This window comes from Arachis hypogaea, chromosome 1, assembly GCF_003086295.3.
Source record: "Arachis hypogaea cultivar Tifrunner chromosome 1, arahy.Tifrunner.gnm2.J5K5, whole genome shotgun sequence".
Lineage (NCBI taxonomy): Eukaryota > Viridiplantae > Streptophyta > Magnoliopsida > Fabales > Fabaceae > Arachis > Arachis hypogaea.
This window is the reverse complement of record NC_092036.1, coordinates 63,935,248-63,960,895: the sequence shown is the minus strand read 5'-3', so window position 1 is coordinate 63,960,895 and position 25,648 is coordinate 63,935,248. Positions and strand designations below refer to the sequence as shown.

Genomic DNA, 25,648 nt, shown 5'->3' with positions numbered 1-25,648 from the left:
TCCTACTGTCTTCTTCTTCACGCACGCAAAGCTCCTTCCATGGCAAGTTGTGTGTAGGGTGTCACCGTTGTCAATGGCTACTTCCCATCCTCTCAGTGAAAATGGTCCATGTGCGCTGTCACCGCACGGCTAATCATCTATCGGTTCTCGATCATGTTGGAATAGAATCCAATGATCCTTTTGCGTCTGTCACTATGCCCAACACTCACAAGTTTGAAGCTCGTCACAGTTATCCCTTCCCAGATCCTACTCGGAATACCACAGACAAGGTTTAGACTTTCCGGATCCCAGGAATGACCGCCAATAATCCAAGCTTATACCACGAAGACTCCGATCTTTCGGAATGGAGCCTAAGAGATAAACATTCAATCTAAGATAGAATGGAGATGGTTGTCAGGCACGCGTTCATAGGTTGAGAATGGTGATGAGTGTCACGGATCATCACATTCATCATGTTTAAGTGCGAATGAATATCTTAGAACGGAAGCAAGCGTGATTGAATAGAAAACAGTTGGTAATTGCATTAATCCATCGAGACACAGCAGAGCTTCTCACCCCAAACCATGGGGTTTACAGACTCATGCCGTAAAAGATACAAAGCCAGATGTAAAATGTCATGAGGTACTAAATAAATCTCTAAAAGTATTATTTATAATGAAACTAACTACTAGGGTTTACAAAAATAGGTAAATGATGCAGAAATCCACTTCTAGGCCCATTTGGTGTGTGCTTGGGCTGAGCATTGAGCTTTACACGTGTAGAGGTCTGTTCCTGGAGTTAAACGCCAGCTTTTGTGCCAATTTGGGCGTTTTAACTCCAACTTTTATGCTAGCTCTGGCGTTTTGACGCTAGAAAATGGCAGAGAGCTGGCGTTTTGACGCCAATTTACATCATCAAAACTCGTTCAAAGTATGAACTATTATATATTGCTGGAAGGCTCTGGATGTCTACTTTCCAACGCAATTGGGAGCGCGCCGTTTAGAGTTCTATAGCTCTAGAAAATCCACTTCAAGTGCAGAAAGGTCAGAATCCAACAGCATCTGCAGTCCTTCTTCAGCCTCTGAATCAGATTTTTGCTCAGGTCCCTCAATTTCATCCATAAAATACCTAAAATCACAGAAAAACACACAAACTCATAGTAAAGTCTATAAATATGATTTTTGCATAAAAACTAATAAAAGTATACTAAAAAGTGGCTAGATCCTACTAAAAACTATATGAAAATACCCCCAAAAAGTGCATAAAATATCTGCTCATCAGCTCCCCTAGTGTGCCGCTTCTTCTTTTTCGTATAATTCCAAGACAGATGTTTGGCTCCACCACAGAAATAACACAAACCTAGTCCGGCTCTGCATGGAGTTCCCGGATGGTAACTTCCACACCTATTACAAGTCATTTCGTTTTGAGACTGCTTCCCAAACCTTCTTCCCTAACGGTTATTGTTATTAAATCTCTGAAAGTGATTCTGGTCTTGTGGTTGTTGAGGGACATAAACTCTTAGCTTGAAAGCCAGACCTCTAGGTGCAAAATTTTTTCCTTGACTTTGTTGAAAGGGTGTTTGATGCACCACTAATTCGTGGTACATCTTGTGCTTAATTGAGTGGATTTTATCCACTATTCTCACATTTATTCACAGAATCTGCATGTTTTACACTTTCCTTCCTGATTTTGTGCTATGATTGGAAACATGCTTCTTTGGCCCTAAATTTGCTAAATTTACTCCTCACTTATTACCATTCGATGCCATGATATGTGTGTTAAGTGCTTTTAGGGTTTATAGGGTAGGAATGGCTTAGAGGATGGAAAGGAAGCTTGCAAAAATGGAAGGAACACAAGAAACGAAGGAGATAACAAGCAAGAAGCGACGCGTGCACGTACCTGACGCGTGCTCGTAATTTGGAGATTTGCACAGTGACGCATGTGCGTACCTGACGCGTACGCGTGACACGCGAAGAAGACCATCGACGCGTACGTGTGACTGACGCATATGCGTGACATGCACTACGTGCAGAAAATATAGAAAATGCTGGGGGCGATTTCCTGGCTCCATTTTGGCCCAATTCCAAGCCCAAAAACACAGAATAGAAGCTGCAGAGTGGGGAAATCAAGAGGCATTGAGACACTTCTCACTATTGAGAATTGAGGGTTTAGATGTAGTTTCTAGAGAGAGATAGGCTCTCTCCTCTCTCTAGGTTTTAGGATTTCTCTTAGTTTTAGGTTTATTTCTTCTCAATTCCAGGTTCAATGTTCCTTTAATTTAGTTTCTCTTCTACTTTCATTTGTTCTAGCATTCTAGTTTATTTATTTTCCTTGTTGATTACTTTATGTTGACAATTTGGTTTATGAACTCCATGTTAGATTTGATTTTCTATTTAATGCAATTTAAGGTATTTCATATCTATGATCGATTTCTTTAATTTATGTTATTAATTCTATCAATTGGTTGTTTGGATTTTATTATCTCTTATCGCTTTTCTATGTTTTTATGTGGTGCCTTCCAAGTGTTTGATAAAGAGCTTGGGAGGGTTTTAAATTAGTGTTTTATGTCTTCTTGGCTTTGGTAGAGTAATTGGAGACTCTTGAATTATCAAACTCCTTTGTTGATTGATAATTGAAAGTTGCTGGTTGATTTGGATCCCTCTAAAGTTAGTCATTCCTTAGGAGTTGACTAGGACTCGAGGAATCAAATTGATTTGTCCACCTGACTTTCCTTCATAGTTAGAGGTTAACTAAGTGGGAGCAATGAACAATTCTCATCATAATTGATAAGAATAACTAGGATAGGACGTCCAGTTCTCACACCTTGCCAAGAGCTTTTCTAGTTATTAGTTTATTCCTTTTGCAATTTACAATTCTTGTTTCCTATCCAAAACCCCAAAACACACTTTTCCATACCCAATTATAAGAACACTTCCCTACAATTCCTTGATAGATGACCCGAGGTTTAGACACTTCGGTTATCAATTTTATTAGGGGTTTGTTACTTATGACAACCAAAATTTTTGTATGAAAGGATTCTTTGTGGTTTAGAAGCTATACTTTCAACGAGAATTTAATTGTGAATTCTAGACCACGCAAGGAATCCGTTCGTCAGTGTTCTATGACCTCCTTTCTCCAATGATACTTTCCTCACACATTCCTTAGTGACTCTGCTCTTTTTCACCAGTTCAGAGAAAGTCCCTATCTTCATTTTGTTCTACCGAACTCAAAATATCACTATGGAGTCTACCTTCGTACATAAGACACTTCCACTCCTCAAAGTTTCCCAGAACTCCCTGACAAATCCTAGAGAATCGGCACAAATCCTCATATTTGTTTGTATACTCAGCTATTGACATCGAACCCTGCTTCAATCATAGTAATTCAAGCTCCTTAGCTATTCTGACTGAGTTGGAAAAATACTTTTTATAGAATTTACTTTGAAATACCTCCCAAACTAATGTAGTATTATCTCACTGTAGAAGGCATCGCATTCCTTGCCATTTGAGCTTCTCCCATTAACTGATAAGTCACAAACTCAACGCATCAATCTTCAGGCACTTGTTGTGCTTGTAAAGCTTGCTCCATTTCCTAAAACCAGTTGTTGGCCTCTGTGGGGTTTGTAGTTCCTCTGAAGGTCGGTGGATGTATCTTCAAGAAAGTGGCAAGTGTCAATCGACTCATTATCTCCATTACTACTATTCCCATTATTGACCTTGTTTCCCAACACCTCAACTATAGCTTGCTTAACCGTAGCCATGTTCTCCAAGACAGCCATAAAGTTCACGGGGTTATTTTTCATCATTTCAGGTTCTGTATTACTAGTTCTACCTCTGCTTCGGCCATGTTCGCATCCACAAGTTGCCATTTGGTCACTGTTCACACCAAATAAGTGATATCAAGGTGATCAGTCTCAATATCTCAAGTCCAGTGCTTCGAAGTCCCGAATGCATGCTCATGAACAATAGATATCAGTTAGATATCCTAATTAGTATGTTCAGATTCCTAGAGTATGTCCAGAAGCATATTTAGTCCATCCCTCAGGCTCTATAGGAACAAACTGCTCTGATACCATAATATAATACCCTACCACACAGAGCTTTATGTTTAAGTCATAAAATAGAGGTAGTAAGGTATCACGACCTCTAAAATAAAATATATACATAGTAATAGTTGAAAGGGATTCCTATCGAGGAGCCTTAAAGGAAAGTTTAAGCTAAAGAGTCGCAAAAAGAAGAGTGCATCGCTCACATAAACGAAAGCTTGGATAGGAAGAAAAGGTAAATATATATATATACATAAAGAGAAAATTATAAAAAAATACAGAATATCAAGCTCCAGACTCGACTTGCGAAGCCAAGGTCGGCAGGAGAATATTATTAACATATATATGCATCCCAAATAACCCAAAATATATAAAGCAAGCACCCATTTCTCCATAGCCTCTAGGAGGATCAAACATAAGTATAAACGGAGAAGAAACTATAAAAATATATAAAAAGTAAAATATAGCATCCCAACTTCGCTTGCAATAGGAACTCCAGACACTCACCGAGGTGCCTCTCGACCTGCATCTGAAAAGCAACAATATATGTATGGAATGAGAACCGGGGGTAATCAGCATGGTAATGGTGCTAGCATAGGTAATATATAAAGTATCGGAAAAGCCAGAGACAATTCTAGAACTCCGACACTTAGAACTAAACTTAAAGAATTATTCAAATCCATAAATTGGGTAAATTATCTAAGGTATTTACGTTCAAAGCCTACCTTAACTTAACACTTCACTTTTTGCCTCCTCCAATCCTCTGAAACACCAGTGGAGCTACCCTCATCACTCCTCCGCCAGACAAGAGATCTCTCAGTTGCATAGACATACAATACAAACAAGAAAAACACCAATAGAATGCAGTTACCACAGGTAAAACATATAGCGAATAAGCATAGCTAATCAAATAGGCAAACCTAAGTAATGCACACTCAAACAAAATAGACAAATGCATATGATGTATGGCTGCTCTATGGCTGATGAGTCCCATCTATCGGTTATATAGCCAAACCTGACATGTCCGGTAGATAACCCTGGACAGTCCCTTCGTGCATGCATCTCCATGAGTCTATGCATATAATTCTTACTCATTCAATTTTCATCTCATTGGGGAAATTTCCAAGGAGTTAAAGTGCCCGGCCACCTCTTGTGACTTAGGGTCAACAGAGTATCAAGTCTCAACTTAGAGCGAGTAGTGGTTAGCCACTGCATCTCCCCAGGGAAACTTGTATCTCAGATAATAGAAGTGCAATAAGCCATATAATCATTCAAATTCAATTAATCATTATCATCACGGCTATCATTCATCACATATTCAGTATTTCTGCACTTCTCAAACATAAATTATTACTTCAAACATCTTTCTTCGCTGCCAAGTTAACTTTTTGTCTAAGTTCACCCGTCTTCCTATGATTAGGGACTAGGTATCGAAGTTTAGATGGTAAATATAGAGGTTTAGAACTTAGCAAATATGTTTAGTTATATTTTTTCCAAAACAGGGGTTTTCGCGTAAGCACACCATATTTTGTGTACGTGGAGGTGGAATTTGGCCATCTTGCGTATGCGACTCTTGTTCGTGTATGCGAGCCCCTTGGACAGGGAAGCCTTCCCGTGTCATGTGGTACTGCCTACGTACGTGGACCTAGAAATCCTCCCATTCCGCGTGTGAGTTCGCATAGGTATTCCCATCAAAAGAGGTAAAAAGTTGTTAAGTTCTACAGATCACTTCTACACACCAAACTTCTAACGCACATAACTTTTTCGTTAAAAATCATTTTTGTTCGTTCTTCAAATGGCATAAACTTCACAAAATTAATTTTTATTTGAAATCATTTTGACAATATTTGAGGGTCCGAAAGACGAGTTATGGCCTGCCGAAGTTGGTCAAAAATCACGTTTCACAAAAAAATGCTGAGCCTCTATTTTTTACCAAACTTCCATTTCAAAACCAATGTGTTACACCTCAAAATAATACTAAATATGTTCAAAACCATTATATATGCATTCCATCTCTTACACATATACCAAGTACTCATTTATATTCACTTCTATTGCACACAATCCAAGAATCAAGACAACATAACTCATGTTTATCAAACTATCATGATCATAATTCATTATTATCATCAAACATCATAATCATCATTGTTTATCACATGCTCATAATTAATTTTTAATTATTTTACCAAATTGTCTAGAACTTAATAAGTCATCATAGTTCAACCAAACCTACAGCCAACTTGCCCACGTTCTCAAGTTACATTACACATTATCTACGAGAAACCAAAACCAAATCTTTATCGATTCCTCCTTAAGCCTGGAACGCCATAAATATCACTGTTCCACTGACATTCCAAGCTCCAAATGCACACCAAACTAAAACACCGCCTCCAAGGATCCAAAATCAAGCTCCCAACATCACCAATTTGCCTCTAAAACTCAAAATTCAATCTAACACCATATAAATATCACTAAATCAACTTAGAGTTTGCTATACCAATAATTTCACAAGAGTTAGAGGATTTTCACCTTACCAACCGATGGTTGGGACAAGACCTAGCAAGTATACAAAGCTAATTTGATCCTAAACACTAAAATTTAATAAAATCTCAACACAATTGCTCAAAATTTTCAAAATTAAGGGGGCTAAGCAGCTGGGTGGGGAAATGAGACTTACCTACCACTTTGTTCTGATGGGTTTGAAGAGCTCAACATGGTGGTCGCGTGGCCGCAGATAGTGCGGAAATCGAAGCTCCAAATGTGAAGATATGGTGGAATGAAATTGAAGTCAAGGGTTTAAGTTCATCTTCTCCTCACCCTTTCTTATTTCAGCGTGTTTCCTAAATGAATTTGGGAAAAAGAACTGAGCTCTTCATTTAAGTTGGTATTGGGCCCAAAGTGGGCTTGGTTCAATCCGTTCGGCCCGTTTCCCAGTTTTGGGCCAAAATCTTTAAAATTAGTGTCAAAATTTATATTTTTAATATTTTTACCTCTTTGTGTTAATAAAACTTAATTCTCTAATTTTATTAAATAATAATTAATTTATAACCAATTATTTATTAATTTCACGGGTTTTACATTCTCTTTGTTGGGAGTGATTTGTGCATAACTCTCTAGATGAAATTAATGAGATTAGGATGCTTTAAAGTGATTATTCATAAAGTATAAGATGCCAATTATGCTCGGTACATTTTAAAATTAACTATTAAAATCAGTATAAAGAAATCACAAAGAATTTATAGTTGAGAAGCTTTGGTTATAAAAACTAAAAAATGTGATATGAAAAAAGTGAATGAAAAATTGATGATGAATAAGCAATATTGAGAGAAGAAATTGTGATTTTAAGTGAACTTTAAGCTTCGCTAGAACTAGGGGTGTTTATGACCTGATCCAGCACGAAAATCTAGTTCAGGTCCCACTATTTTAGGGTCAATTTAGCCTGATTTTGTTGTGACCTAATTAGACCCAAGATTTTAATAAATGGCCTAACTAATTTATTAAATCGGGTTCGAGTCAAGGCTCGAGTCACACTAGATCCGGCCCGTTGAACCTGCATAGAAAAAAAAAGCATTTTGTTCTCATGAGACTTTAAATACATTTTGGTGTGTAATTGACTTAATTATTATTATGAGATTTTAAATTATTATTATTGGACTTTAATTATTATGTGAATGTTGCAATGTTATGGAATAATTGTTTTAAAAAATTTAGAGGTTCAAAAGATGCAGGATTCAAATTTTGATGATGTCATGATGCACTATAAAAAAGTATATGTCTTTTAAATTAATTCCAATCATACTCTTTTGTTTTTAGTCGAATTTGTTGAATTAGAAATAGATCAAAGAATTATAAAATTAGAAATTATAGACAAATTCAAGTTTAAATATGGATATCAACTTCTCAAAAACAAGTAAGTTTTTCTCTTCTTTATAAATAAATGTCATCATAATTTTTTGGCATAAAGTTTATTAAGACCCGGATTTCACTTGGTCTACACTCGATTTTAGCATGGCCCAAAAATAGTGCGATTTCATCGAGTCCAGGGATGGGTAAAGGTCTCAAAAATAAACCCAACCACTATTTTGGGTTGGGTCTTAGTCAAGATGAACCTGGCTTCACCCGGCCCATGTACACCCCCTAAATATAATAATAAAATCAGTTACACAAGTGTTCTTATCCTATCTTATTATAATTGCTAATCCCCCGAAATAGAATCATATAGGAAAACTAACCATATCTTAATAGAATACTTTAAAGGTTAATCAAAGGTTACGACAGTTCTAAGCTTATACATAAGATATATAGAAGGAGTTTATAATATCTAGAAGCCCGATGAAGGTATATAGCTCAAAACAGGATTTCAAAAGCACAAAACATACTAACGATGATTCTAACTTAAGTCTCAAGAAACAAGTATTGAGTAATACAACATCATAGTATAATAGTATAATATCATAAGACACTAGCCACAACTCGCGGAGTTTAAGCCGGCTAACCATATACAGACCATGTATGAAACCAGACAGTAAAAACAGCTTATACAAGTTTTGTTCTCTCAAATACATGCCACTAGGCAAAACAAAGTACAAAAGTGAGAGACATGTTCAAAATACGTCAAAGACTCCAAAGAAGTATCTGGATCCTCCGCTTCTGTCACCAACCAGACAACTCACTGAGGTGGGTTGCGACCTACATCTGAAAAACACTACAAAATATGGTATGAGAACCGGAGGTTCTCAGTATGGTAACAGTACCCAGTGATGTAGGATATAAGATCCCAGGATGCCAAAGGCATTCCTAGACTCCATATCCATCACAAGAATTCAAGCTTAAAGCATACTAAACCAAAACAGCATAATATGTAATCCTTAACACAATTTAACCATAGCATCGTAACAGGGTAATCTATCTTAGGGAATTTCTACTCTATTCAAACACCGCTATCCCACAGCCTTCACCACCCGTCCTCCATGCGATCCTATCGCCACCGCCTCCCGAACCTCCTCAATCCAAGGGAAAACACAAGTATATACAATACAAGTAAAACACAAGTAGAAGCATATAAGGCAATTAAGTCAAATAGTAAGTAAGCATGTTATTCAATTAAGCAAGCCATTACAAGTAATCAAAGCATACAAACAGATAGAAAATACATATTATGAATGCCTGCCCTACTGGATGTGATATCACATTGTCGATTTAACTGCCAACCTGATACATCTCCATGGATACGTCGCCCTTCGGATTTTCTCATATCGGGTCCCCCGAGATATAGTGCCCGGATCACAATCCAGGTACCGGCGCCTGCACGCCTTATAGATCCGAAGGGATGTGAGAGGGATCTCTTGCCTCCATCCTCACATCTAAGTGGAAGTGGGATTAACCACCATCCTTATGCCACCGCCGCTACCTCGACAGACTGGATTAACCCCCGTCCCTGCCGGGCGCATAGCGTCTCATTATCACACTAAAAATAACATATCAGTGGTTTTAGAAAACACTTTCAGTATACATATATCCATCATCTCAATCCGAGTCCTCGACTCATCTCAACTACTGTCCATCCATAACTCAGTTTCCAAAATCAAAGTTCATCATCCCTCATCTCATGTATCAATCATCCTTCACCTAGCGTCAAACCATTCTCAGCACACCAGAAACCTAGGCCTCCATTTTCTAATATATCATAAGATCATGTACTAGAACCCTTAAGTTATATCGTATGTTCAAATGCTCAAAACTAGGACCAAAGGTCTTAAAATGGTGTTATAGAAGCTTATGACCTCGTCGGGAAGGTGAAATAGTTGAAAACAAAGCAAAATTTGAGAAACAGGACATGTGCGTCCGCACAGAGGTGTACGTGCGCACGCCCAGGAAATTTTAGAAGTGTGGGTATGCACAGGGGTGTGCGTACGCACAGGTGTCAAAACGTATAAGGGTCTTTCCACTCACACAACCTGTGCGAGTGCCCCCAACAGACTGGTCTCTCCGACGTGTGCGTGCGCACAGGTGTATGTGTACGCACATGTTGCAGTTCTCCCTTTGGTGTGCGTGCGCACAAGCTGTGCCAGCATTGTGAGCAGAGCGCCTTCCTCTGCCGGTGCAGACGCACAGGTCTGTGCTTTCGCACAGATCAAAATTTTCACAGAGTGTGCGTGCGCACTTTGCAAAATTTCCAGTTTTTAACACAAATTTTTGATTGATCATAACTTCCTCCACAAAATTCTAAATTTTACAAACTTTATATCCATTTAAAGGGTTTTTAAAGATCTTTAATTTCAAACCATTTTCAACAAATTTTGAAAACCGAGGCAAAAGTTATGATCAAGCGAAATTCATCAAAATTCTACTTTTACCCAAAATTATAACTTTCACAATTCCTTCATAAAACACAACCAAACCAACCTAAACCACTGCAAAACTCCAATTCTCATCAAATTCAACACTCTATGGCATATTACACCAAACATACCACATTTTTCCTTATCCATAACATCAATATCAATATATCTTATATATCCAACTTCATTAACAATTTTCCAACTATATTACTAATAAATCAACACCAATATCACATTTATCAACATAATCCACTACTCAACTTCACAAATCATGTATCCTCAACATATCACCATTAGTCATCATTATCAACTCAAATTCATCATTTCATCAATCATCATCACACAATTAAATCCAACAACTCATCAACCATTCAAATCTAATCCTATCATATGGGTCACTAGCTTAAGTGTCCATGAATATTATATACTACATAGAGGAAACTGAAACCATATCTTGGACGATCCCCAATATGAACCAAATAGGCTTTCAACCAAAATCCAACCACCAAGGTAGCTCCAACAAGCTCCAAACTCACAATAATCAAGATATATACATATAAATCACCACAAAATCAACTTAGGGCTCAACATAAATCAAAAGTTCACAAATGTTCAAGGCCTCTTACCTCTCCTAACAGATTTGGATGTCAAAACCCAAGGCTAAGCAAGGATCATAGTGAACCTAATCATCAAGAATCACAAAAACTCACTTAGCCATAAACCCTAGGTACCCAAAATTTTGGAGAGAAGAACCGGGAGGATTTTGAGCTTGTCTCTAGTGTTTCTTGGATGCGTTTTGTAGAGCTCTTCGCAAGGAACGTGTAGCCACTAACAGCACGCAGATCGGAGCTCCGTAGCTCAAGATATGAGCTTGGGAAGATTGAGGTGATTATGTTTTCTTCTTCATCTCCTTCCCTCTCTCAAATCTGAAGTGTGTGTTTATAGAGGCTAGGGTTCATTAAATAAACATTTATATATGTTGGACTTGGGCCCAACTTGGGCCCAGTTCAACCCGTTAGCGTTTCTAGCCCGTTTGGCTCAACTTCAGGCCAAACCTTTAAAATTAACGTTCGGTTTTCTGTTTCTAATGTCTTTTTAAGGTTTTTGACTGTTTCAACTTTTTCTTGCGAGCACGAGGCTAACTTGAACCAGTTCAACCGGTTCACTGTCGGTTCGTGGTTTTTCACGGTTTTTCGTAAGAAGCACATTTTCTGACTCGGAACAACACACTGAGGCCAAAAATGATGTTTAAAACCTCAAATTCTCACTCTAACTTCTCGGAATCAAATTTGGGCAATATAACCACTTAATTAACTGGTTCGATTAATTGCGGTTCTTACATTTTTTCCATCAAATAAGAAATTTTGCCCTCAAAATTTGAGTTACTTGAGAAAAGCTCGGGATAATCCTTTTACATCTCGGATTCCAATTCGCAAGTATGCTCTACGACTCCTCCTCGCTTCCAAGCAACTTTAACCTACTGAACTTCTTTTCCTCGCAGCTTCTTTACACTGGTGTCGTCAATTCTAATCGGTGTCACTTAGAAAGTCAAGTTCTCCCTCAACTTGATCGTCTCAGGCTCCAACACATGGGCCGCGTCCAACGTGTACTTACGAAGTTGTGACACATGGAACACGTCATGTAGGTTAGATAGGTGAGGAGGGTATGCCACTGGCCCGAAATGCCTTAGGATCTCAAACGGTCCTATATACCTCGGATTCATACCAAAAAGTTAAGACTGGCACTTCCGCCCATAGAAAGCCTTATACGGAGCCATCCCAACGCTCGCATGAAAGCTATTGTTGTACGCAAACTCCACCAATGGCATGTAGCGGTCCCAAATCCTGGGTTGATCCAAAACACATGCTTTCAGCATATCCTCTAACGTCTGAATAGTCCTTTCCGACTGTCCATTTGTTTGTGGATGATACGCCGTACTGAGACATAGTCTCGTATCAAAAGCCTTTTGAAAAGCTCCCCAAAATCTTGATATGAATCGGTGATCACGGTCCGATACTATGCTCGACGACACACCATGCAACCTTACTATTTCCTTTATATACAACCTTGCTAGCTCCTCCATAGAGCAGTTTACTCGAATAGGTAGAAAATGAGCTGATTTGGTTAAGCGATCCACGATCACCCAAATCGCATCAAATCCCGACCTAGTTCTCGATAAACCAGTCACAAAATCCATTGCAATTCCATCCCACTTCCACTGAGGAATTTCAAGTGGTTGAAGCATTCTCGAAGGTTTCTGATGTTCTATCTTAACCTTCTAACACGTCAGGCACTTTGAGACATGTTTTGCCACATTCTTCTTCATACCAGGCCACCAGAACATAGTCTTAAGATCGTGATACATCTTCATACTTCCAGGGTGAACAAAAAATCTGCTCTTGTGCGCTTCTTTTAATATATCTTGCCGCAACATTCCCACATCCGGCACAATAATCCTACCCTTGAATCTCCACAATCCATCTTGATCCCATGACACTCTCCATTGCTTTCCTTGTTCGATAGCTGGCAACACCTTTGGTCGCACGTCATCGTTTTGATGAGCCTTTAGGAGTTCAGATTTAAAGTCACTTGAGATTTGTAACTGATTTAAGCAAGCTCTCCCGGCATCTTCATCGATATCCAGCTTAAGATCCACAAACTTCTCCATTAGCTCCTCTTCCTTGATTCTCATCCAAGCTATTGTCAAGGACTTTCGACTCAAGGCGTCTGCTACCACATTCGCCTTGCCGGGATGATAACTCAGATCAAAATCAAAATCCTTAAGCAATTACATCCACCTCCTTTGACGCATATTGAGCTCCTTCTGATCAAATATGTACTTGAGACTCTTATAATCAGAAAAGACGCTAAACTTCACTCCGTACAAGTGGTGTCTCCAAATCTTCAATGTAAACACAATCGTCGCTAATTTCAAGTTATGAGTTGGATAATTCACCTCATGCATGCGTAAGCCACCACGTTCTGGTGTTGCATCAACACGCAACCCAAACCCTTAAAGGAAGCGTCACAGTACACTTCAAACGGTTCATGCGGTTCTGGCAAGATCAAAACAGGTGCTGAAGTTAACTTTTGCTTCAAAGTTTGAAAACTCTCTTCACACTCCGACGTCCAAATAAAAGGCACTTCTTTTCTTGTCAACTTCATCATTGGTAGAGCAATCCGGGAGAATCCTTCGATAAATCTCTGGTAATATCCTAACTTCCATAACTGTCGTCGGTCTTTCCCATTCCATTACTGCTTCTACCTTAGAAGGATCCACCGCTATTCCTTCTCTACTCACCACGTGACCTAGGAACTTTACTTCCTCCTTCCAGAACTTGCACTTCGACAACTTAGCATACAACTTGCGCTCTTTCAGGATTTGCAACACAATCCTCAAGTGCTCCTCATGTTCCTTTTCTGTCTTGGAGTAAACTAAGATATCGTCTATGAAAACCACTACGAACTTGTCGAGAAAGGGACGAAAGACTCTGTTCATATAATCCATGAAGACAGCAGGTGCATTCGTTAACCCAAAGGACATCACCACAAATTCGTAGTGTCCATAACGTGTTCTAAACATGGTCTTAGGGATGTCATCCTCTTTCACCTTTATCTGATGGTATCTGGATCTCAAATCAATCTTGGAAAACACTCCAGCTCCTTGTAGTTGATCCATCAAGTCATTTATCCTGGGCAGTGGCTATTTATTCTTCACAGTCACTTTATTCAACTGACGGTAATCAACACACAGTCGCATTCCTCGATCCTTCTTCTTTACCAACAAAACTGGCGCTCCCTACGGTGATACACTCGATCGAATGAACTTCTTGGTCAGAAGTTTTTCCAACTGAACCTTTAACTCGGCCAGTTCTTTCGGAGCCATCCTATAGGGTGCAATCGACACTGGTCCGGCTCCCGGCACCAATTCAATCGCAAACTCGATCTCTCTTTGAGGTGGAAATTCAGGAATATCTTCCGGAAATACCTCCGAAAAATCCCTAACCACCGGAATCTTGTCTAAGCCTTGGGTATCGTCCGAAGCATTAGCAGTTAACAAGATGTAACCCTGACACTCTTTCCCACTACAGCACACTACTACAGAGTTCAGGTAGTATCCAGCGGCTACTATAGCCCTGTTCTCTCCTTCTGGCATAAACTGAATTGTCCGTTCAAAGCAATCCAACAAAACCCGATTCTTCGACAGCCAATCGAACCCCAAAATCATCTCCAACCCAACCATAGGTAAACATATCAAATCATGCACAAAGTCTCTACCCTCAAGCTTGAAACCTACTTGTCTACAACCTGACCTAGTCATAATTGTCTGATGTGGAGTATGTACATGCAGATCAAAAGGTAACTCTGACACTTTCAAGCCTAGTTCCTCAACTTTAGCAAACGAGATAAAAAAATGCGATGCTCTAGTATCATATAATGCAATTAAAGTCTTATAACCAAATAAACAAATACCTCTCATCAACAGATCCGCCTTGGAAGCATCCTTGGCATCTACAGCAAAGACTCGACCTTGATGTTGACTCTGGCCCGCATTCTGATTCCTCCCATGAGTGCAATCCCTCGCAATGTGGCTAGGTAACCCACAATGGAAGCAACCACTCTGATTTCCTCTCCCCTTAGCATACTGAAACTGATTCTGATTGTTCCTTCTGAAGCCCCCTTGGCCTTGAGGTGCATATCCTCTTCTTTTGAAGCTTTGTCCTTTTGGATGGAAGTACTTGCCACGCCCACGACTAGAGCTCCCTCCATGAGTGTCCTTGGATGCCGCCATGGTCTTGGCATAGCCTTCTACTACCCTTGCTTTGTTCACCAAGTCGGAGAAGACACGAATCTCCATAGGAGCCACAGCAGTCATAATGCTATCCTTGGTGTGCATGTACACAGGTTTGTGCATACGCACAGGCTGCAATTCTCCCATTGGTGTTTCCATGCACAAGCTGTGCCAGCGCTATGAGCAGAGTGCCTTCCTCTGCCTGTGCGAACGCACAGGTCTGTGTGTGTGCACAGATCAAAATTTTCACAGAGTGTGCGTGCGCACATATCAGAAAACTCAGAATTCTGTAACTTTACAAAATTTCCAATTTTTAACACAAATTTTTGATTGATCATAACTTTCTTCCCAAAATTCCAGATTTTACAAACTTTATATCAATTTAAAGGATTTTCAAAGATCTTTAATTTCAAACAATTTTCAACAAATTTTGAAAACCGAGGCAAAAGTTATTATCAAGTAAAGTTCATCAAAATTCCACTTTTACCCAAAATCATAACTTTCACAATTCCTTCGTAAAACACAACTAAACCAACCCAAACCACTCCAAAACTCCAATTCTCATCGAATTCAACACTCTACGGCATATTACACCAAAAATACCACATTTTTCCTTATCCACAACATCAATATCAATATATCTCATATATCCAACTTCATTAACAATTTTCCAACTATATTACCAATAAATCAACACCAATATCACATTTATCAACATAATTCACTACTCAACTTCACAAATCATGTATCCTCAACATATCACCATTAATCATCATTATCAACTCAAATTCATCATTTCATATATCATCATCATACAACTTAATCCAACAACTCATCAACCATTCAAATCCAATCCTATCCTATGGGTCACTAGCTTCAGTATCCATGAATATTATATACTACATAGAAGAAACTGAAATCATACCTTGGCCGATCCCCAATATGAACCAAATGAGCTTTCAACCAAAATCCAACCACCAAGGTAGCTCCAACAAGCACCAACATGATCTAAACTCACAATAATCAAGCTATATACATATAAATCACCACAAAATCAACCTAGGGCTCAACATTAATCAAAAGTTCACAAGAGTTCAAAGCCTCTTACCTCTCCCAACAGATTTGGATGTCAAAACCCAAGGCTAAGCAAGGATCATAGTGAACCTAATCATCAAGAATCACAAAAACTGACGTAGCCATAAACCCTAGGTACCCAAAAATTTAGAGAGAAGCACTGGAAGGATTTCGAGCTTACCTCTAGTGTTTCTTGGATGGGTTTTGTAGAGCTCTTCGCAAGAAATGCGTAGCCACTAACGGCACGCAGATCAGATCTCTATAGCTCAAGATATGAGCTTGGGAAGATTGAGGTGAATAGGTTTTCTTCTTCATCTCCTTCCCTCTCTCAAATATGAAGTGTATGTGTTTGTGGAGGCTAGGGTTCATTAAATGAACCTTTATATATGTTAGACTTAGGCCCAACTTAGGCCCGGTTCAACCCGTTAGCGCTTCTAGCCCGTTTGGCCCAACTTCGAGCCAAACCTTTAAAATTAACGTCCAATTTTTCTATTTCTAATGTCTTTCTAAGGTTTTTGACTGTTTCAACTTTTTCTTGCACAGCACCGGGCAGACTTGAACCGGTTTAACCGGTTCACTACTGGTTCGCAGTTTTTCACGGTTTTTTACAAAAAGCACATTTTCTGACTCGGAACGACCCACTGAGTCCAAAAATGATGTTTAAAACCTCAAATTGTCACTCTAACTTCTCGGAATCAAATTTGGGCAATATAACCACTTAATTAACTAGTTTGATTAATTGCGGTTCTTACAAAAACTAGTCCCAACCCTCACACGAGTCTCGTAAGTTGGAACCAATCTACAAAAGTAAGGGAAAATGACACTATAGATCATAAAATAACTTATGGATGGTCAAAAATATCAAACTCATGGATGGTCTCCAAATAACTTACTGATAACTGGTCCAACCTCATCGAAAATAGAATCCTCATTGGTCTCTAAATCTACCTCAAACTTCTCAACCCAGGTGGGTGATACATTAGAAGGTCCAGTCGATGCAAGATCAGGGTGTGCGTCCTAAGCAGCTTCAATGTGGTGCCTCCAAGGGTCGTCTAACATCGGTTCAATCTAAAGTGCAAAAATTAGACAATGCTAAGAAAAATTTGGATCCACATCATTGACGTATGTAAAACCCGGATATGTTACCTTGAAGTATGGTCCCACCAAGTTGAGCCGATGCGGAAAGGAAAATTGGTCTCTGACTGGATATAACTTTGCTAAGGTAAAGTCGTACTATGAACCCATAAAATTAGCAAATAATTAGTCAATAAATTAATTTTTAATAAGAAAAATCAGAAATATGAATTTTATAATCTTAGGAGAAAGAAATAATTAAAATATGAATTTCAACACTAATTTTAAAAAATTTGGCCCAAGATTGGGTCAAACGGGCCGAACCGAGCCCAAACCAAGCCCGTGGGCGCAACCAACTTTCTTAAATTAATGAGCATCAGCTCATTCTTCTTCTTCCTCAATGAGGAACCCATGGAGCATGCAAGGTAAGGGAAGGAGAGCTCCAAAACCTAACCTCCCACTTCAATCTTACGTAATTTTCCGCTCCAAGCTCTGATCGTTGCATCGTTTGTGGCCACGCGACTGCAACATCGATCTTTACAAAGCCCAGTCAATAATTAGGTAAGGAACCACTTCAGTGTTCCAATTTATTCTTTTCCAATTTCGAAAATTATGAGCAATTATGTTGAAAATTGTTTAATTCTGGTATTTAGACTCGAATTAGTTTGAGGGAAATGCTTAATCTTGCTTTATTCGTGCTTGAATAAGGTGAGAATCCTAGAACCCTAGTTAACTCATTGATTTTGTGTTTTGGGTATTAAGTTTTGGTTATGCATATGTGAAAATGTGTATTAGGTGTATATATGTAAATTGGAGCTTGATTGTGAACATTGGAGTCTTGGTAGAGCTTTGGATGTCATTGCTTTGGATCCTTGGGGGTAAGTTTTGAAGCTTTTGGTGGTGCCTTTGGGTTATATGAGAAAATCGGCTAAAGTATGGTTTTGGTTTCTCGTATTTAATATATAATGCTTTATGAAAACGTAGGCTAGAAGACCACAGAATAGGTTGGAATGATAAAGTATGTTGTATGCTTAGTACTTGTGATAATGATTGATGATATGGATTGAGCATGTATTGGAGATTATTGTTATGGTGGAAATCGGATGCTAAATGGTGAGTGAATAACGATTGACTAGTTGATGATATTGACTTATGCAAGTATGATGGATTGTTGATAACCTTGTTGATTAAAGTGAGAAATTTAGGTGAGAAATTGTGTAATATAGAGGTATGATTGATTGTGGTATGATGTCGAGATTTTAGTGCTGTGTTAGTATGCTATAGTATGTTGTTGTGCTGAATATATGTATAGGAGGTTGGATTTGAGTTTGGTTTTTAATGAAAATTGAGGTTTGAGGTTTTTGTGTAAAATTGATTTTTGGCCGAACTTCGTCGAGCCATAACTCCGCTTCCGGACCCCCAAATTGTTTCAAACCTATTTCATATGAAAATTGGGTTTGTGAATCTTATGCCGTTCAAAGAATAGATGAAAAATGTTTTAAAACAGAAAAGTTATGTGCGTTGGAAGTTTGGAGTGCAAAACTGAAAATTCTACTCCATTCAGCATTTTTGTTGTTCTACACAGCTTGCATACGCAACCACTGCACGCGACGTGACCAACCTCTCTAGGTTTGGCATCTTACATACATGTGCAAAGTGCTTATGTACGCGAGCAATGGTTTTTAAGGGGTTGTATACTGATGAGCGGATAATTTATACGCTTTTTGGCATTGTTTTTAGATAGTTTTTAGTAGGACATAGCTACTTTTTAGTATATTTTTATTAGTTTTTAAGCGAAATTTACAATTCTGGACTTTACTATGAGGTTGTGTGTTTTTCTGTGATTTCATATATTTTCTAGTTGAAATTGAGGGACCTGAGAAAAAATCTGATTCAGAGGCTGAAAAAGGACTGCTGATGTTGTTGGATTCTGACCTCCCTGTACTCGAAATGGATTTTTTGGAGCTACAAAAGTCCAAATGGCGCACTTTCAATTGTGTTGGAAAGTAGACAAACTGGCGTTTAGACGACATAAACTGGCGTTCAACGCCAACTTTCTGTCCTATTCTGGCGTTAAACGCCAGAAACAAGTTGCAAGCTAGAGTCAAACGCCAGAAACAAGTTACAAACTGGCATTTAACTCCAAAGAAGGTCTCTACATGTGAAAGATTCAATGCTCAATTCAAGCACACACCAAGTGGGCCCGGAAGTAGATTTCTGCATCATTTACTTATTTCTATAACCCTAGTAACTAGTTTAGTATAAACAGAACTTTTTACTATTGTACTAGGGGTCTTTTTTCCTATTTTCGAATTCATATACCATTTGGGGAGGCTGGCCATTCGGCCATGCCTAGACCTTATTCTTATGTATTTTCAATGGTGGAGTTTCTACAAACCATAGATTGAGGTGCGGAGCTCTGCTGTTCCTCGAGTATTAATGCAATTACTACTGTTTTCTATTCAATTCAAGCTTATTCTTATTCTAAGATATTCACTCGTACTTCAACCTGATGAATGTGATGATCCGTGACACTCATAATCATTCTCACCCATGAACGCATGCCTGACAATCACTTCCGTTCTATCTGCAATTGCTTGAGTGTGTATCTCTTGGATTCCTGGTCCATGCATTTGATTGCCTATCCTGACAACAGAGCCTTCAATTCCTTGAGATCAGAGTCTTCGTGGTATAAGCTAGAATCAATTGGCAGCATTCTTGAGATCCGAAAAGTCTAAACTTTGATAAACCCCTATTTCATGGTTTATCTTGTGCTCACTTGAGTGGTTTTTATCAAGTCCTTGCCCACTTATTTATATGATTTGCATGATTTTACATTCTCCTTCCTGATTTTGTGCTATGATTGAAAACATGCTTCTTTGGCTTTTATTTTCTTTTATTTAAATTCTCTCTTATTATCATTTGATGCCTTGATATGTGTATTAAGTGATTTCAGGGAATACAGGGTAAGAATGGCTTAGAGGATGGAAAGGAAGCATGCAAAAGTGGAAGGAATACATGAAGTTGAAGGAACTGCAAAGCTGTAAGCCTGACCCTCTCGCACTAAAATGGTCATAACTTGAGCTACAAGGATCCAAATGACGCAGTTTCAGTTGTGTTGGAAAGCTAACGTTCGGGGCTTCGATTTGATATATAATTTATCATAGTGGACGTACAGCAAAACGACGCGCATGCGTGAGTCATGCAGACGCATCGTTTTACAGAAAAACCAGCGTGGCAGATTTCGCCCCCGGCAGATTTCGAGTTCCAACAACTCTAACCTTTCCCAAGAAAACACTAGGACCTGAGGAATCAAAATTAATTCATCCACTTGACTTACCTTCATAGTTAGAGGTTGACTTAGTGAGAGAAAAATCCAATTCTCATCACAATTGATAAGGATAACTAGGATAGGACTTCCAATTCTCATACCTTGCCAAGAGCTTTATTAGTTATTATTTTAACTACTTGTTATTTTACATTACATGTTCAACCCTTTTGAAAATCCCAAAATATACCTTTACATAATCAATAATAAGAACACCTCCACTACAAGAAACATTGTAATTATTGACGCCAAAAATCGACGGCTAAATTTTTTGTGGATATTTTTCGACGGCTTGTCGTCGATAAAATAAAAAAGAGATGGTTAAAAATATAATATTAAAATCGACGACAATGTCGTCTATTATTTTAACAATTTTTTAACATTCTACTACTATCGTCACATTATCGACGAAAGAGAGGTTGAAAATTTTTTTCTTTAAAATCGGCGGACTGGTTGTCTATTTTAATCATTAAAATATCGACAATTTTTGTCGTCGATAAATTTAAACAATAGAGATTTCTTTTTAAAGTTGAATGAACAGTATAGATTTATTATATAAAATAGACGGATAGAGTGTTGATTTTTATTTTAACTAAAATCGACAAAATAGCCGTCGATTTTTATCAACAAAAAACCATTCCCGCGTCCCTACTCGTTTAACTTATTTTCCCAAAATTTAACCCAGGAACCTTCAGAGAACCAGAGTCTAGAGTTAATCTTCTTTTTCTCCTCCAACGCCTCACAGTAGAGACCGGAACGCAGTCACGGTCACGGAGAAAGGCACAGAGCAAAGCATTTCTTCTTCTCCTCCTCCTTTTCCTCATTCGTTGAGCCCCCCGCCGTGCCATCCTAAGTTCCTCTCTCTCTCTCTCTCACAATCACATTGTGATTTGTGAGTCTGCATGTAAGTTCTTCTTCTTTCACAGACTCGTCGTTGCAATATCTACTTTATTAGTCGCCGTCGCAGCTTCTTGTAAGTTCTTCTCTGTCTCTCTCTGATTATTATATTTATTTTTACAATTTTTGTATCTACTATTTTCATCACGAAATTCTGAATATTTTGTTTGTTAAACCTAATTAGCATAATCAATTCATCAAACCTAATTATTATTGATGTTGAATTTTCTTTAGATTAACAAATAACAACCCCAGTGTAAATTTCAGCAAAGGGAGTGGTCTAGTTTATATTCCCAGCAGAGGTTCGCTTTCTGATTTCGATGCCATGTTTAGGTCTTCTTATATTGGGAATTCAGTTAGATAGATAGATAGAAACTAAAAATGACTTGTATGGATCAAATTATGGTTTTACGGTTTCCTTCACATGTTTGATCTCTTGTGTGTGTGTCTCTATATATATATATATATATATATGTAGTCACATCTTTGTATTATTTATGAACATGCAATTCATTGCAATTTCCCATCTTTTTCAGAAAAAAAGATTGGCTGGAAGCGTTTGATTTCAAGGACAAGTTAGATTTTGTCGATGGTTGTGTTAAGCAAAAAGGTATAACAACTCTCCTAATAATATATTGAGACGTATTTTATTCTCGTAGTGAAATTAATAACATTTGTTTTTGAGCAAAAATATTCTTTGACCTCCAAAATTTAAGGAAAATCTAGTCAGGTGTGTATATATTAGGAATAGTGCAGATAATCTAACTCCGACCATTATTTTGATGTTCATGTAGCGTTGATCATTTCTTAAATATTGGAGTTATTTGTGCAAGTTGTATAGACTATAAAACTTGATGAAGGGTATTTTTGGCTAGCATCCATACGGTACTCTTTTCAGTGCAATTAGCTAATAGTCATAATTTTTTGAAGTAAATACGCTGTATAAGAATAACGAATAAAAAGTTGTATAAACTCTACATGTTGACATGTTTCCTAATGAGAGCTTTCTCAAGTGTTGAATGCTCAGCATTTGAGGGAAGTGGGAGAAAATGATGGTTCACAAAAGTCTAAATGTTGAGCATTGTATACACTGTTGAGAGTAAAAAATTCTCTATGTTCTAAGAATTCCTGAAACAATTATATTTATAGCATGTTATAAGGATTAAAAAAGTGAAAGGCATATTTTTGTAGTGTGAAGGAAACTAATAGATTCATGGCAGTGGCATAAAGTAGAATATAATGCAATTGAATTGACAGGGGATTTCAGAGATTGGATGTCCACAGCAGCGGAAATACGGTACTACAGGAATTGCAACTTGACTTTATGGGTTCCTGGTTGTGAACCTGGTTGCAAATAATTTCATCTCATACCATATTTGGTAAGACTCAAGAGTAACACTTCTTAATTTCTGAATAAATATATAGCGTGACTTACTCTACTATTCTACTCGGTAGTGTGTTTCAGTTGGTAAATGCTCAATTACAGCTATACCTTTAATGCTTAGAGGCTTCATCCATGCCCATAATTACGATGACATAGTTAATTAACCGGTTAACACTAATAATTTGATTATTGATCCACATGATTTTAACAATATATATGCATTTCATTTTGTCATCTCTCAGCTATTTACAATTCAAAGTGTTTCTTCTTCTTGATGAAGCTACTTAATACACACACACATATATAAGGAACAATAAAACATGCTTGATTAGATAAACAAGCCAGATTATTGATAGTGGCTTTGGATAATTTTCCTGTTCAGTAGTCATTTTTTGTTCAATTTGAAGCACTGAAAATTAAATTCACCAGATGGGCCATGCAAGAATCAAGAGGTAATAACCTATTAAGATCTCTAATTTTATCCTTCTTGTTTACATAACTCTGCACTGATTTACAATATCCTATATCTCTAGTGCCCTATTTCTTTGATTCACTTTAAAATTAGTAACTTTTATTATATATATATATATATATATATATATATATATATATATATATATATATATATATATATATAATTTTGAAATATAATTGTTTGATTTATATCAGCCTTCCTTAAAAGCCAAGTTAGTTCATATAATTCAATTGCTGTTGTTCTTAACTTTTGCAGCATAAAGTTTGTTCCTCAAATCAATCAAGATGGAAGCCAGCCAAGGTATACATATGCATGCTCTTATAATTGCAGTTTCACCATTTAATTATTAGCATCTTCTTTCAAATCCTTGGAGATCTAAGCAACCTGATTGGTTGGTATCAGATAATAAGATGATGGCTTACTTGTTGTAACATTGAAAATGATAAACAAAATTTTGAAAGGATTAATTATCTAGTTTTATCTTCTTTATAAGAGGCAAATCATGAGATCAATTTTGGCAAGTATATATTTTTTCTTAGTACTATTTCATATTTTTAATAAATTAGCTTCTTTCTGATATCACATTTTATTTTTCTGTTAAGGTACGAAGAAAAGTAGAGGTGATGATCAAATAAACATCAACTTTCATGAGGAGTACTTAAGAGCACTTAAGACAAAATCATATGCTGATTGCTTCAACAAAGCTCAATTACTTGCAACACAATCTTCCATAAATTATAGCCACAAAACCTTCTTAGAATTCCTCCTTGAACCTGATCAAGAAACTATCCCATCCCTTGTTGACTCAGCAACAATTTCAATGACTCTAGAACTCAGAAACCTTATGCTAAGTTACTTTGACATTAGTGCTGAGGCATCACACATTTGCACCAGTCTTCTCAAAAAGCCTATTGGAGTTGTAGTGCTGATGAGCCTATGGATCAAATTAGTCATGTTAGTTGTATGGTAAATTATGTCTATAATCTTAATTATTAAACTACCCTTTAGCTTTTCTAATCTGTTCTCATTATGTTCTTCCTATAATATGTCATAAATCATGTAGCCAAAACAGGAAATTAAAGGGGATCTTGATCATGGTAAGAGGATATTGCAGTGCTCTTAACAAAATCCAACCTGGTGCTGTACCCAAGGTATGTTTATTCTATTCTGTTTTCCATGGAATCAATCATATTCTATGCTCATCTGGTTTCACATTGTTCTTATTGATTATCACGACTAATTGTTGGACTTGAATTGGTTTATTAGGTGGTTGAAGCCCCCAGTGATTTTTTTGTCTATTTTTTTCTTGAGTGTTTAGGGCTATCCATGCAAAAAGTCACACTTCTCCTCTGAAGCTTATTCCACTTTTGTCCTAGGTAAAACCTTTTGTAGATCTTTGAGTGTTTTACAAGAATCTGTTCTTGTCCCAATATTTGTCATTTGATTTCATTGATTGAGATGTCTCTTCATTATAAGATAAAACTAAATGAGTAAATGACCCTTTTTCTCATAGGAAGCTAGAGCTTTACTAGGAAGCCTTGAATATCATAAGGGTAATTTTGAAGCTGCACTTCATGTATTTGAAGGAATAGACATTGCTACTGTTGCTCCAAAGATGAAAATTTCTATATCTAAAAGATGGGAACGGAATATGAATAGACACCGTTCGCTGAGTGATGCAGTGCCTCCTATGTCCATTCATGCTGTTAGTCTACTTCTTGAAGCTGTTTTGCTCAAGGCAAAGTCATTGCAGATTCTTGGAAGGTTTCAAGGTGCCTCTTTATTCTTGGATTCATCTATGCTTAGTTAGTGAGAAAATCAACAAGTTTATATTATATTGCTAGTTACATATTATGTTGAATTTCTCATCATTGATTCAAATTTGCACTTTACTTTCTGGAATGCAACCTGAACTACCATGTAAATTTCGGCTAAGTTGCAGTTCTGATTTCTTTTGTGAATTTATGAATTTTGCAGAAGCTGCTAGACCATGTCTATCAATTCCTATTTGTAAAATTCATATAACTTATATAAAATATTAGTTATATAAATTTATGATCCCATTTCAAGTAATTAAAACTTATATAAAATATTATTTATATGTTATTTAAAAGTTTATTTGCATTAATTGTTTATTATTTTTCAAATAGAAAATAAAATAAAAAATATAGCTATTAAAATCGACGGTAGCGTTGTCGCTTTTTAATTTAAAATAGACAAATAAAATCGACGGCCATTGTGTCGATTTTATTAAAT

The 25,648-nt window shown here is 37.4% G+C and overlaps 1 protein-coding gene across 4 annotated transcripts; it reads left to right on the top strand.

The window, feature by feature from the left end:
• Positions 1 to 21,338: 21,338 nt before the first annotated feature.
• On the top strand, positions 21,339 to 25,459 carry LOC112805456 (UPF0496 protein At1g20180). Of its 4 annotated transcripts, XM_072233784.1 has the most exons (9): positions 21,400 to 21,609; positions 21,768 to 21,835; positions 22,070 to 22,143; positions 22,791 to 22,912; positions 23,648 to 23,692; positions 23,995 to 24,358; positions 24,456 to 24,543; positions 24,659 to 24,768; positions 24,906 to 25,459. In XM_072233784.1, the coding sequence occupies exons 5-8, from the start codon at positions 23,677 to 23,679 to the stop codon at positions 24,743 to 24,745; spliced, it is 555 nt and encodes a 184-aa protein (XP_072089885.1). In that variant the 5' UTR covers positions 21,400 to 21,609; positions 21,768 to 21,835; positions 22,070 to 22,143; positions 22,791 to 22,912; positions 23,648 to 23,676; the 3' UTR covers positions 24,746 to 24,768; positions 24,906 to 25,459. The 4 variants fall into 4 exon arrangements, with proteins under 4 accessions (XP_072089884.1, XP_072089886.1, XP_072089885.1 ...); XM_072233783.1 differs by lacking the exon at positions 21,768 to 21,835 and having other exon boundaries at positions 21,339 to 21,609; XM_072233785.1 differs by lacking the exon at positions 21,768 to 21,835 and having other exon boundaries at positions 21,340 to 21,540.
• The last annotated feature ends 189 nt before the right edge of the window (positions 25,460 to 25,648 follow it).

Bases quoted from the DNA above. Each gene is read 5' to 3' on its own strand.
- LOC112805456 (XM_072233783.1), top strand. The intron at 24,359-24,455 runs GTAAATTATGTC...TAAATCATGTAG, and splicing joins TTAGTCATGTTAGTTGTATG to CCAAAACAGGAAATTAAAGG. The intron at 24,544-24,658 runs GTATGTTTATTC...TTGGTTTATTAG, and splicing joins AACCTGGTGCTGTACCCAAG to GTGGTTGAAGCCCCCAGTGA.